Source organism: Charadrius vociferus, unplaced genomic scaffold, assembly GCF_000708025.1.
Source record: "Charadrius vociferus isolate BGI_N301 unplaced genomic scaffold, ASM70802v2 scaffold176, whole genome shotgun sequence".
Lineage (NCBI taxonomy): Eukaryota > Metazoa > Chordata > Aves > Charadriiformes > Charadriidae > Charadrius > Charadrius vociferus.
In genome coordinates this window covers 1,641,748-1,657,008 of record NW_009648961.1, presented here as the reverse complement: position 1 = coordinate 1,657,008, position 15,261 = coordinate 1,641,748, and the positions used below count along the sequence as shown (strand labels likewise).

At 40.0% G+C, this 15,261-nt stretch overlaps 1 protein-coding gene across 1 annotated transcript in view; it reads right to left on the bottom strand.

Annotated features, from left to right (window-relative positions):
* Nucleotides 1–15,261, bottom strand: part of ARID1B (AT rich interactive domain 1B (SWI1-like)) — a 302,895-nt gene that overhangs the window by 221,886 nt on the left and 65,748 nt on the right. Inside the window, exon 3 of the mRNA XM_009887612.1 lies at nt 11,510–11,620. Within this exon, the coding sequence (XP_009885914.1) occupies nt 11,510–11,620 (111 nt within the window). The remainder of the gene's footprint in view (nt 1–11,509; nt 11,621–15,261) is intronic.

Below are 15,261 nucleotides of genomic sequence, written 5' to 3'. Positions count from 1 at the left end.
GGGGGCCGGGGAGGCCGAGCCCCTTCGCCCGGCCAGGAGGAGGGAGAACCTGAGCTTGGTAAAATCAACACGCTTTTAATGTTGTAGTGTCATTCCAACGACAACAAGAAGAGGAGCCGCCGTCACTTTTTCGTCCTACGTGAGAAGAGTAGGGGTACTTGCGAGATTGGTTCAGTGGAGAAGCCCTCGCAGGGAAGGAGAAAGCTCACTTTCCAGTTTTGCCGCTATGTGGATACTTGGCAATAAAGAGCACTACAGAAAAAACAGATGTTAACTTAGCTTATATGCCGCTGTCTCATCAATATGCCCTTATCAAGTGTGACAAAAATATCCACTTAGAAATCAATCCATAGAGCGTGCCTTGTAGTCTAGCCGTAGTACAGTGCCCAGGAAACCATGAATTCAAGCTCGGATGCATTTTGCTTTTTTAAATCAGCTTCACCGAGTCTTTGGGAGGGAGTGCAGTCCTTCTCCCTGGTGCCATGTTCCCCACAGCATCACAGCCGTGTGCCGAAACCAAGATAAAGGTAATACAGTCCCTTTTGGTTTACTGAAGTCGGGTTACCCTGCAAATCCCTTTGAGAGGAGAACCTAGGAGGGTTACGCACCTCCTTAGCAAGGGGATAGAGGAGCTGCAGAAAAAGACATATTTGGAAGAACCCAACACTTTGACTTTTTTTTTTTTTTAATGTTAATATATACAGAAAGATATATATAATCTAAATGGCATTACATCCATAATTTGGTTATTACTTAGTCTGAAGGAAAACTAACCCCATTCTGCAGAAACTGAGACACTTAGCTTCCCTCTCGCCAGGTCACGAGGTACCGTGAGCTTTCGTATCCTTACCAGAAAGGCACATTCCCACCTGACAGAGCCCAGCAGTGTTCAGAGAGACCTCAACCCCACACACAGCAGTACAAAGCATGCTAGTTACCCAGCAAACACCAACACAGCACCCCTGCCCATGCCCCAGTCTAGGACCACATGCCAGCCCTTTAGCTGGGCGGGCTGCGGGCACCGCCGGTCAGGTGAGCAGCAGCACACCACACCGTGTCCCTGAACCCCACTCTCCCAGTCCAAGGCACAACGCGGGCCAGCACTTGCTGTTAGGTTTTGTCACTCACCCCCGATAAGACTGCGAGGTACACACTGCTCACAAGCACGAGCTGGATCCTCAGCACAACCCGGAACCACTAAGCCCAGAATGAACGTGGAGGAGCATAAGATGCCTGATCTGCACTTGTTTCATCATGAATGTATGAGTTCTGTGGGCTACGAGATTCAGCTTTTGAAAAACTGAGTCCATGTCATCTAAACTAAGCACGCTGGAATCAGCAGGCTGTGGGAAATTCAAATATACATAGAAGGGTATACAGAATGTCTTAGACTGCTGGAAAGGTAATAATTTTAAAAGTTATAGACTAAAGAAGGAGGTTGGTTTTTTGTTGTTTGGTTTTTCTTTTAAATAAACTTGCATAGCTGATAACATGTTTTGATTCCAAGTTGCATTTTTCTTGGGTGTGGGTGGTGGGGGAAAAAAAAGTGTTAGTCTATAGGTCCTTTAATTACTCTTCAAATCTGTAGTTTCACTGCACACTATAAGTGACAAAAGATAGTTCTTAGCCTGCGTGGCTAGCTGACCAGAGCCCTCTGATCACATCTCCATGGAAATGGAGGTCAAGTGATTGAAATTATTATACAGGAGGGGAAAGTTTGTTTTTCTGGCAAAAATAAGGTAAAGGATTTACAGGAATGACTTCAATCTGACCTGTACTACTATGAATATAGGCATTAAAAAGCAGGCACCAGAAATTACTGGTTCTAACTAGCAAAAATTAAAGAGCTAAAATGTTTGTAAGGACATATGAGTATGTGCATGGGTGCGTTTCTCAGCATTTCATACGATCTGGTATCTGACCTCTGTTTCTTTGCAGAAAGACAGCTCTGTAGGCCCCCCTCACACAGAGCTGTGGTATAAGCACCAGAATAACCCTCTGGCCAGACACAGCCAAAGACTTCCAGAGCCAAGAAAATTCCTGTACTTTGTCATACCTCAGAATGGGAACAAAAAGGCTGTTACTGTGACTTCCAACAGGGCAAAATGTCTAAACAAGCCATGAAGGAAGAATCAGCAGTCATTTAAAAACACCAGTGGTGTGTATATACAGTCCTCCTAAGTCTTCTTTAAAGGCACAAGGAAAACAAAGGAAAGGAATGAAGATGGAGAGAAAATGGACTACGAGAGAATCCAAATGAAGCCACAACTATGAGATGTTATTTATTAAAAAAAAAAACAAACATAGATTCTAAAATTTTATAGCCTTCTTTCAATAAATCCTGAAGAACTGTTCTGAAAATTGCACTGAACAACTTCACTTTTTTCCTACCTTCCTGTAGGCATCTAACGATACAATAAACAGGCTGGAAAAAATTAGGGTTTTATGAACGTTTCATTAAGCCCTATTATTAAAATCTTGACACGGTCTGTAAATTAAATAAGGAAAAGAGATAATCTGGAGTTTTTCTTCCACCTCCACTGCAGTATCATACAAAAACCCAGTAAGGCTTTTAGTTCACTATAAAAGTCTAAACCCAAAAGATAACAGTTTGCATTAAGTTTTATGCTGTGCCATAATGAATTAGTTCACTAGGGCCCATGTCTATACTTAATCCATACACCCTATTATCTACCTATATAATCTCGCTAAATTATTTTGATTTTAACAAGTGAGTCTAAAAATCTCAGATCACTTCCAGTTCCTTTACTTCCATACTTTTCAAAAACAAGCACTGGCCATTTTGTAGTTTGCAATTTAAGAAACAAAAATAATAATGTTTTAGATATCTTTCATTACCTTTTGTGCAAAATGCATTGGCAAAATTCATAATCTGATACTATAAATGTACATGTGAGTGTACACCTTATGCTGTGGCACGAGACAAGCTTTGTGTATTCAGCAAACCTTACTAAAGCTTACTCATGCATAATGTATTACTACATGCAAACATATAAATAAAAACTCTCATGTATGCTTATCTTTATATTACTTCCCAAAATGATAACTTCAGTAGTATGGTAGAAGATAAACTATTAAGTGAATTTCCGCCTTGAAGGGAAAAAAAAAACAAACAACCAAACCCAACACCACACATTCAGTTATAAATTCATGCCACTTAACTATGATGTGAAATAAATGATCCAGAACGGCTTATTTTCCTATACTAATGCAATTATTCAAATGTGCCTCAAAATTCAGGTCCTAATTCTAATTTGACACAATAAGTCTCATTTCACAGGTTGAGATGATTAAAAGGGTCATCTGCAATTGTTTGTGTGGAAGGAAAGAGATCAAAAGCCTAAACACTGGGAACGGAAAGTAGCTTTTCCCTGAAGTTATCAGCTTTTCTATCTTTATTTCAACACACTATGATGCCTCATCCCCCGAAATTATATTGCTGATTCAAACAGGACCCTCTTTATAAAGTCCTGTGGGAGCAGAACTGTGTTTGGAATTGTGTGGGAAATGGCACAGAATAGTCTGCATGACGTTAAGGAAAACGGATGCAGTGAGTTGAAGTATAGTGCCTTCCAAAGAAAAATGCAGAACCCCCCCTCATTTACAGTGTGTGTACATATACTTCTTTTTTTTAAAAGGTAAATTGAAAATGGAGCCTATTTACATGTAACACACTTCAGTAGCACTTCTCACATACAGCACAATATAGCACAGATTCTATAAAAAGCCACCATGAATCGCTGTCTTCAAGGGAAGACTTCATAGTAAATCTAAGATGTATGGCTTCAGCAAAGGAAGGAAGGTTTCAGAGGCTTAAGCGTTACAGGACATTAGGTTTCAAGAAAACACATTTGAGACAAATTTAAAAACCTGTTTCAAACTTCAAGAAAATAAAGCAAACGTGAACAATCCCACACCCTACAGGACTGACTTTATCAGGGTTCCAATGTAGTACTACAAAACAAATAATACATTACAAGCACTTCCCTTTTGCACTATGACAGTACCTAAAATCCCCAGCAATTATGGATACACCATAAACAATCAGACAAAGCACTGTGAAACCTGGCCTAATCTTAACACTATTGACCGTGACTGCACAAACATCTGCTTACACAGAAACTGCAAGCTGACCAGGAGCACTCAGAAGTGAGCTTCACATCAAAGACTGGTAACTTTTTTTTTTTTTTTTTTTTTTAACATGAAAGCTGCAACAATAGCACCAGAAGCCAACACATTCCCAGCAAACAGGAACGGATGGTATAAGAAAAAGAAAAGGTATCTACTGCTAGGCTTCAAATGTTGCTGGTCAGAACGAGTTACTGTGTTTAGTCAAGGTTATGAAGCTGAGGTCATACTTCACAACGGCTGGCGAGCACAAGTAAAGGAGGCATTCTGGAAAAAAAAATAATTCCTATCTTACAGCAATACTTGTGGTAAAAATAAAAGAAAGAGAAAACATTTACAGTGTCTCAGGTACTTCCTGAAATGGTATTCAAGTGAGTAATGCTCTTTTGTCTTACTTTTCTGCGTCGTAATCCCAATGTTCACACAAGCATGAACAAAGACATGCACTGGTGAATATATTAAGCTTTGGAATTTATAGTATGCCATCAACTCAAAATTTACAAATAACCAAGTAGATAAGACATGCACAATATATTTGTGTACACACACTGTGTAAAATGTTCAAAAAATAAAAGTAAACCCCAAATCCAAAAAAACCCTACCATTTTAAAGTAGAAATGCCCAAATGCAGAACCTAAAGGCACTGACTTGGAAATTTAGGCAGATTAAAAGGACAGCTAGTGCGGTTCCTGCCGCAGCTACATCTGAGCCACGCTTGCAGAAGCGCCCGCGCTGCTGCAGTTTACGGCCCTACGTATAAAAGTAACCTTGGGGGCTTTCAGCTTGCCTCTCATTTCAAGCTGTAAGCTTTGGCGGTTCAGGGGCTACCAGAAGGACAGTTCAGTCGCCCCAGCTACCGGGGCAGCAGCCGTTGGGGGAAGGAGCTTCAACTACCCATATTAAATCTAGTTTTTTGAATTCTTGAACCAACACCAATACTGTCCTGGTATTTGGAGGTATAAAGTATGTTGACGCAACTCCTCATGGCTTCAAAAAACATTGCAGGAAAAAATGTACTAATACTTTAATATTCCACTTAGGACAACACTGGCTTATTTAAATACAAGTTTTTGCAACCTTAACCACTACTGGGATCTATAATCCCTTAGCAGATTTCCCACATAAATTTCATGTAGAGGTCAGACTAAATACTTCTTTTTGTATTTGTAAATTTTCTTAGATCCTAAATTAGTAATTTTGTTTTTACGGGGATATTGTAAACATTGTAAAGGTAAAGTATTTTAAAAACGGAAAAGGTGATGGAATAGCCAAGTGTCTTTTTTTACAGTACTTAGTGAAATTAGTTTTTATACTTCAGTACAACTTAACACTGTTTTTTAAATAAATATGACCAATCTATCAAGCAAAACCAAGTAATCCTGTAAAGCCCAGAACACAAATGAATAACAACAGGACCTTCTCTTCACATTACAAATTTTAATAGCAAGAATACTTAATTCAAGAATCAACTATTTTGGTTTCGATGTTTCAGTTTAACCTTATATGGGCAACATACACCCAGGACTTAAAACGGAATATACAAGTTGACTTTCAGACAATGAAGCTACATGATCACCTACATGAAATCCTGGCTCCACTGAAGTCAAATGTAAAACACACATGAACACTGAGCGGGCCAAGACACACACAAAGTGCAAGTTCATCCCCCTCGATAACATCATCGATGTAGTGGCGCTGCAGTGGCTCGCACTGGATTTGACCCACTATTCTGAACAACACAGGGATACAAACAGGGGCCATGTACAGAATCTGTAAGCGCACCAGCACCAACAGCAGAGCGTGTTTGGCACCTCAGAAACACACAAATACATATTCTTGATATCGCTATACATGCGTGTTGTATGAAACTTGTTCTAACTACAGGTTTATTACATGGAATGGTCAGAATAAGAAAAAAAAAAAACAAACTAGCAACTGCACTTGATCTAGAATTAAAATTACATGGAAAAAATAGCAACTTTTTCCAACTCTGTGCATAATGGCTAAGAAAAGCCTTTGAGAAAGCTTAGTCACTTCTTTGCAACTTGAAGCTTTTTTCCTTTTATTCCAGGCTTAAACAAAGTTCAGTGGGGCATCAAACTGCCTCAGTTTTAAATTACAGTCTGTACTTTAAAATAGAATGCATGCACCACATGTTCCTGAAGCTAGAGGGTGGGAGTGTTATTCACTGAAAATTGAAGGCTTGTTGAGTCAATAATCTTCTTTCACAGAGTAACAATTTTCAGCTAAAATTTCTTGACCCAAACAAAGGAAAACAAGATCATTCAGTTATTTTACAACACTGCAGAAAAAAGAAAGGAAAGGGGGAAAGAAGCACACCAGTCTTATCCTACTTGATGTAAAAACAACAGAAAATTTAATTCACAACTATTACATACTCACGTTTCCTTCTTATTCATGGTTTAACATACTCCCAAACAGTTATTTTCAGATGGAGGCATGAATAAAGTTAAGAACTACAGGACAAAATTGCTATTATGTACTATACATGCATCTATCAACTAGCAACTGCATTTGCCTCCCAAGAATTACCAAGAATCCATTTACAGATTATTTTTTTTCCCTCCTTCTTTCTCAAATCAGAATTAATAATATACTGGATTTTTAAAATAACACTTAAATTTAGATCAAGCTTTCTAATTTGCTTACCTGCAAAGAATCCAACAACAATTACAAAAAAAAGAGGGTTGCTGCACTACATCTCCTTTAGTACTGATTTCTCCTTACCAGAGGGGCTACAGTGGTAATTAATATTTACATTATGGTAGTGCCCACAACCCTGATCATGATTAGGGCTTACTGGTCTAAGCTCTGTATAAATGTCACCAGAGTCCCTCGTCCCAGTAGTTTAACCTCTGAGAAAAGAAGAGGTATCTCCTACTAACTCTCAACCACAGTTTCTCAAATTATGCTAGAAACCCATTTCCTGGTTTATTAAGACTTCAGCCATTAAAGGCATTTATTCAGGGAGCGCCGTTGCTTGAGATGACTTTCCAAGCTACTTCATATTCTAGAAGTGAGACAGGGAATGTGCATTCCCAAACCATCCCATGTATTTTCATCACAGCCTGTGCCAATCAAGATGCATCTGAAACAATATTGTTCCACGAGCTGAGTACATCTAGTCTTGCATTAAGTTCACTGCTAGTTCTCCACAGAGGTCCTCTGAAATCTAGTTTAGTGCCCTCCTCCTACAAGGAAAAAGGTGTGTTGACCAGAGGAATGACTGCCCCGCACTCGAAACTTCCTTTAGAGGCTCATTAAAATGAGGTAAACCAGAACTGTGAACCACTTAATAAAATCAGGAAGGGATTGCTGATGTACTGTTTTCCACAGTAGCAAGCATAACGAAACAAGGCAACTGGCATCTTAAAAAGTTCACCTGTCCAGGCAACAGTATGTATTATTTCAGACCTACCTGACACTGAAGTCATACAACTATAGATGTTGTAGAACCACAAACTTCTGAGGTCATGGCACTGCACAAGATACAAGTGGCACTCTACCTCCGTTGCTGGCTATTATTTTTTTTGTATAGAAATTGCTCTGCCGCCATGAAAAGACCCAGTGAATAAGTGATGTCGTAGAGTTAACCCATGGAGTTCTGAGTGACCTAGTAAAACACTGATTCCCTCAACTCAACAACCTTCCCCCTTCGACACTGCATGACCTCCAGTCAGCACAAGATGAACCTGAGCCAAGTTGTAAGACTCAGGCCATGATTCCCCACGGCTCACACGGATGCAGCTGAGGGCTGCCGCGAGCCCACCTTCCCTGCAGCCTCCAGCCATGCGTGCTCGCTCCTTCAGGCTTGCACTCACTGACTGCGTTAAACAGCTCAGGGAGGTAAACTGGCAGAAAACTTTCCTTACAAAAAGAAGTGAACTGTCTTCTGTCAGCTGGGTAGCCATTTGACCTCACACCTCAAACAAGCACACCTGACACTGGGCAAAAAAGGACCTTATAAAACAAAGTAAAGTAATAGCAAAACCACCAATGCCTATCTGAAATGACTTTCATACTCATGCCAATAAAAAAATATTAAATTAATTTATGTTTTCTGCTCTTCATTCTATCAACACAATCCAACGTGAACATTTACAAAATTACTCATTAAAGACAAAATAAAGGATTAGACTTCACAGGCACACACAGTCCACTGCTGACACAAGCTCCTTTACTGCAACAACAAATTTGCAGATCTATCATTTGGAAGCTTTTTCCTGTAAGTCTGCTCCAGCTTTCTCACAATAGCAGAAATGTGTATTTTGCTATTATCCCTTAAGTCTCGATAAATATATTCTGTAGTAGCTGTTCCCCAGACAATTTCATTCAGGCTTCTCTCCCTTTATTCCTCCACTCTAATAGGGAACAGTTTGTGTTTATGACTTCCTTTCCTTCACAGAGTACCCAACTCCCATGTTTTCTCAAACGCTTGAGATTTTCTTCTAATTGTGACCCCAACAAAAGTGCTTGGAGCACTATTCTGTGCAACTTTTCATTTGGGCTCTCAGTGACTCCACATGGTCAGAGACCCACAGGTCAAACCCTCCAGATATCAGAGCAGTTAGGAGAAGGAAAGCAAGCATTGTATAGAACCTGACAGGCCATTAGAAGTAGCTAATAAAGCCATATTTTGTTTGTAGCCATTTGTTACCAACCCACATTACAAATTTGTCCGCTTTGAACTTTATGGGAACGTTCAGGCCAGGACTTTTATATACAATGTGTGAAGGAAACGGAACAACTATTGAGCTGTTTAGCTGCGCTTACTGTGACACAAACCTGCTGAAAAAACTCCCCCAAAGGATGACACAAGCCAGCATTCAGTGCCACAGAAAGTGGCCAGCTCCTCTTCAAATCCATCAAAGGGAAACTCTTTTTTCAAAGCCACATCAGAGAACACTATTCACCATTTAGTATTACATCGCTTTTGTTGTTTTTTAGACACTTGTATAAGCTTGCTACGTAGCTGCTCTGATTTTACACAATGCCCTTAAGAAATAAAAAGATAACGGGCAAATTGTATAAATACCAGAATACCATGAAACAAAACATAACCAAATTTTATTAAAAGCGTAACACCACTGCTATCATTTCAAGCTTCACTGTACAAAGACAACTTACTGGCTATCCTCAAGAACAGCATTATCTTGAAAACAAGCTTAAGGAGCCATATTTAGCATCCCAAAATAACACTATCACTAGGAATACTGAACGAGGCATAGTGATCACAGGTCTTCTTAAGCAATCCAAAACTGAATACAGAACTCTCTTGCCCCAGGGGAAAAAAATACCCCATGTTTATACGGTCCAGCCATCCATACCCCAAATAGTTGTATTATAGCATTTATCGTGTTCACTGTACTTTTTTGAATGTATGGATTTTTCCTAATTTCTAAGACATTTTCCTTTGAAGTAAGATGATGGGGAGCTTGCTCACACTACTAAAAAAGGCTTTGTCACCAAATATGAAGGGTTGCAGTTGTTTTTAAATTTGAAACATGAAACAAAAAAACCAACCAACCAACCAAACAAAAAACAACAAAAAACCCAAACCCAAACCAAAATAAAATACAAAATGATAATACCTCCTGTTGTCCTCTATATCCAAACAGCGGGGTTTTTGAGTCAACTCAAACCATTTCATGATTCTATGACATGAAGGGCTCTCTGGTCATGTATCACAGCTCTTCAATAATGAAGTGTCTCAATAACAGCATTTGGGACCAACTTAGAGTTTAAGCTATGTGTCCAAAATGGTTAACATTCACTGTTAATAGTACCAGCTTACTCATACCTAGAATAATAATGAGCTACTAAATATACCAAACACTCAGGGACACAGATAATACCCAATAGTCTGCTTAGATATCATGATGATGGAGGCAGGACAGAGAATGGATTAAAAGTAGGACAATTGTTTAAGAAAAACCACAGGCAAATTAGCAGAACATTAAATGATAAATAACTTTACTTCCCTCTACCCTAATAAACACCGTTCACGAAAAACTGGGAGCTAAAAATTCCCTTTTAATATTGCTGCTTTTTAAAGTAGGTAGCTGTTGCCAAAACAGTTCAATGTCCACAGCAGCTACTATTTTTAAGGTAATTGCCAGCATTCATTCTTGAGACCTGTTCAGAGATATTAGTCTTCTAAAAAAACGTTTCCTGAAAAACTGTCAAATTAATACTAGTTCAGAGCAAATGGCTCTCTCTTCTCACACCGTTTTCCATAGCTTCTCCTGAGACATGCACATCTCAGGCGTCATGTAAAGAATTTGTGGCACATATACTCTCTTAGGTGCCAAAGATATAACTTCAAAATGCTATGAAGATGTTTATTGCCCTATTTTTAGGGGCTGACAATAGTGCCATGTGCCAGAGGTGAAATATACAGCATACTACCAGATTTCACAAATACATTTGGTGTCTTGATAAGGTAAATTCTTCAGAGAGATCCCTCTGCCAACTGGAAATGAATACATGCCCAGTGAACTGCAGGAAATATCCTATATGTTACAATACATAATTCCAAGCCAGAGGTCACATAATTTATAAACAGTTTTCACAATTTAAGCTGAACATATTCTAGTTGGTTTGAATTCATGCTGGTTTACTACCAACAAACAAGAAAATCCCCAAACCAACACAGGCACACAGAGACAGGGCCAAGGAGTACTTTGCCCATTATGGTGAAATAAGACCTTAAAAAATGCAAGTAGTTGCAATGTCTTTATAAAGTATATTAATTTGTGCTGTTTCCCCTACAGCAGTATGCGCAGAGCTCAGAAAAAAATAAGAAACGGTAGTCCAAAATGATATTCTAACCAAAAGATCAACCTAGCCCAAGCATCACTACCGTTCCCACTTCTGCGTTTCTGTAGTAATAGACAGTAGCAGAATTAACATGTCAAACTCATTACTAATGCTCCGGGTCTGGAGCAAATAACTCCTGGCGGCAGTATTCTAAACCAGAATCAACTGAAATCTTCAAAAAGGGCAGAAAAAAAAAAAACTCTTCCTCACCAGATTGTTTTGTGCAAGTATGGAATTCCTAAAGCTAAAAAAAAACCCTAAAAATATCAGTTTCCTCTATGCAAATACACATGTGCACAAGCACAAAACATGCATGCGCATAAATAGTGCTATTTTGAACCAAAACAAGCCTAAGCTAAGTCCACTCAAATACAAGCTGTCTGTTCTCAACAGTTTGTGATCAATCTCATTCAATACTTCTTCCTCTTTCAACATTTCTCATCCACTCATCCTAGATGCAATGAAATCCCACGTAAAGTGCTTTCATTATAAAATACTGAAACAAAAATTAGTTTCTTACTGGTAAGCTCGATGGTCTTTCCTGCTGGATTAGATTCAAGTCTTCATGGTTAGGCTTTCCTGGGGCCATAGGGGGTTGAGATCTGGTTCCATAGCCTTCCTGAGACATGTCCTGCAACAACAGTTGTAACAGAATTATTAACTTGACTCAGTAATTACAATTAAATCTGCATCACAGAAGGGTGAAAATACAACAGTTGAGCGCCGTTTTTTTTTTGATCAGAAGTTTTTACTAGTTAAACCTTCTTGATGTTCATATCCTCCAGCCCGCACAGGTACCACTATGACCTGCGCTGCTTGTAAAGAAATCCAAGGAGTGGAGTGACACACCAGCCAGGAATCATACCACTGGAACATGGGGAAACACACAAACACAAACCTGCTAAATAAACGACCCCATTTTACAGTAAAAGAGTAGCAAGCACAAAGTGGTCAAAACATTCATCCTCCTCGGAGGTGTATTCTCAAGCCTGTTGATGAAATACTGTGCCAGGTGGAAGACTGACTTTCAGTAAGATTGTAATCACGCTGTGTAATCAGACTCCCGTAACAACCCTGGATTTACCATCACTACTACTGGCACAACTTTCAAACACCGGCTCTCAGGTCATAGCACACAGCGCATTTGCTGCATCTGCTGCAGGCATGTTGTGTCCCACGGGTTAGAAGGAAAGCGTATTCGATCAAGAGTAGCTCCAAAGCCTGTACCGGCAACCTGGGGATTTTCATCCCTATACAAGCTCAAGAAGTCCTAGTTAATGGCCTAATACAGCACCCATCACACAGGGGCAGGGGCAGCAGCCAAACAACCTCCCCCTTGCCATCAACCACCCCACAGCACAGGATTACTTCACACCTATAGATACTTGCTCATTGCAAAGCCTTAGATTCAGGCTTGATTTTAGCTACTATAGCAGCTTCTACGCTATGTTCTTCAAGGAAAACACCAGAGAGTGCAATACCGACTTCAGCATGTGTAACTGGCGGGGAAAGTTGAAGAACCAGTTCCCGACTGCTAGAAGAGAAATCCCACCTTAAAAGGTTTTTCTTTATTGTTTTTAAATGCTTTAATTCTCCTCTCCCCCTCTCCTGAGTTTAGCACCAGTCCAATTTGCTCCAGCCACCCTCACACCTTCAGTTCTATGCATACCTGAAAGCAGGCAGGCGCTCCGGGGGCAAAGGGGCAGGCGAAGCTGTCCTCCGTAACACCCCACAGGAGCTTGAACACCCCCTTGCCGCCACTGGCCAAGGGCTGTTCAGACAGCCCAGTCTCCCCATCATCGGCGCTACCGCTCACCCGCAGACCCCGGCCAGCAGCTGGTTTGCAGAGCAGGAAAAGCTTTCTGTCTGTTTTTAGCCCAGCTCCTGACAGAGGGGAATTTGTTAACAACCGCGCTGTTTCCATTCAGCCCCTTCCATTGCTTTGGACTTTCCTGAATTATTTTAAGGGGACGCAGAAAATTCAGCGGGCCTAATAAAACAAACCTCAGCAAACCTGATACGATGTAAACCCAGCAATAAACGATCTTATCGTAAGCCTGTGCCAAGTAAAAAAAAAAAAAAAAAAAAAAATCAAGAAACACTTAAAAGGCCAGCACTTCAATGTGGTTACCAGCAGAGGGTAACAATTAGGCTTAAGGGTGACAAAGGCTGATTGCTGAATGATTATTATCCCCTGTGACCCCCCGCGCTCCCCCCCCGCCCAGATTTCCACTTGTCACACAGCTCTCCTGCTGCGCACACCAGCAGGTTCCTGTGGATTAACAGTGAGGTTTAAAATCAACAAATGGCACAAGGCCTCCATTCAGCAGCCTTCACCCCAGTACAAAGGAGCAGAAAGGTGCAGGACAGCTTCACAATAGGCAAACAAATGAGCAAACCTCTGCTTTCCTTTTTATTTAAAAACGCGCGGGCGCACACATACACACACACACTCACGCACATGCACACTAGGGGCTGTCACTGCATAGGCATCTGTAATAAACCCAGCAACCCCAGATTTCAACTTCCAGTTCAGCGTTCTTCTCTCTTCCTCCTAATTCTTAAAGAAATTACACCAAATAAGAACCACTTGTTAAAACAACAAGAAAAAAACACCCAGAAATACCAAGAGTGGTGAAAAAGGATAAATGGAATATTCAATTTAGGAGACATCATTTTAGAAACACAATTGTTCCTTTTTCCAAACAGACACTACAGGATTTTGCTGGGAAGCAAAACATGTTTTACATTTTGAAGAATCAAGAGCCATTAATGCCTTACAAAGTACAAAGCGTGGTTTTTCCCCGCGTTTGCAAGACTTTAACCTCGCTTCCTACTGAAATTTCCAGGGGGACCAGAGTGGGAGAAGGAAGAGACAGCGCGCTTTCTCATGAGAAATACTTCATGTTGAATGGAATTTAGTTTTACCTGGGTACTTGAAAACCATCTATGAAATGTCATTCTATGCGCTGAAGAGCACATTAAAAACCCCTGACTTGACACCCTTTGCCTTTTTAAATGCACCCCTTTCATAGTGCTTTCCTTTCTGCCTGTGGAAAAAAATCAAATCCATTTGCTCAATTCTAGATGAGGTTTAGAAACAAATACTGCAGACATCCGTGTTTGTTACGATGTGGATACCCGTGCACTCCAAATGGGACTGAGATCACATACTCTTTCTTACATTCTTGGTACAGCCATTCAGATACTTGGATCTCTGGAAACTTGGAAAGCGGCTCTTGAGAAGTGAAGAATCAGTTTGCTCTCAGTAAGTTGCAGGCATGGGAATCTCCCAGATGAAATATGCATGGGGCTGCGTGTATAATTTTACGTGTTTATATATATGCATTGTCCAATAAAAACAGTTCATTTATATACTAAACATAATGACGATTAAATAATAGCATATTTCACTAAGAGGTTGGCTTCATAACCAAAACAGTGCTTAGCATCATTCTCACTGAAAAACAGTGGAGAGAAAATCCCTACTGCCTTTCTTCAGTTCTGGACTAGGAAATTTTGTTAACATACAGCATATTACAGAATAGATACAATAGATTTTGAGACATAAATAAGAAATAAGGGCAGAAGTATTAGGGGAAATTGTTCACCACTGAAGAAATGGATGAAATTGGCAATTCTCACTTTCAGTTTTGAAAGGTCATTTTTCTTTCTAGCATCTAGGAATGGATGTATCAGGGACTGAACATAAGGGAACATCAGGGGAAGAGGAATATATCATCACGTGTTGTGCTACAGCCATGGCTGAGTCGTCCCACTATTGATCCTGGGCCTCAATCTTCTCCTGGGATCCCTCATTTATTTTTTTTTTTTCTTTCCCGGTATTTTATCCATCAATGACATCAGCTTTCAAAGCAAAGCTTATGATTTTTTTATGGATCACAGAAAATCCTTCCTCCCATAGAAGAAGAGCATGTGTGTAAAAGAGAAATCCAGGCTTTTATAAACAGAAGGCTACAAGTTTCCACTCAGAACTTCCCAACTTGGCACAAACCCAATCATATCATAGCTGTTATAGCACAAACTGTCAACAAAGTTGTAAAATAACTAAAAACAGGGTTTCCCCCATCAGATTTCAGAAAAGGCACAGGGACAAATAATCAGCAAGTCATAAACATATGCTCAAAATAGCTGAAGTTTAGACTTTTCAGACTTGTGAAAAAACATTTATACTGTGAAACAGGTAGACAAAAAAAAAGGGACTATGTCTACATATACACAGCCTAAAACCTATGTATTGAGTAAGCGGTT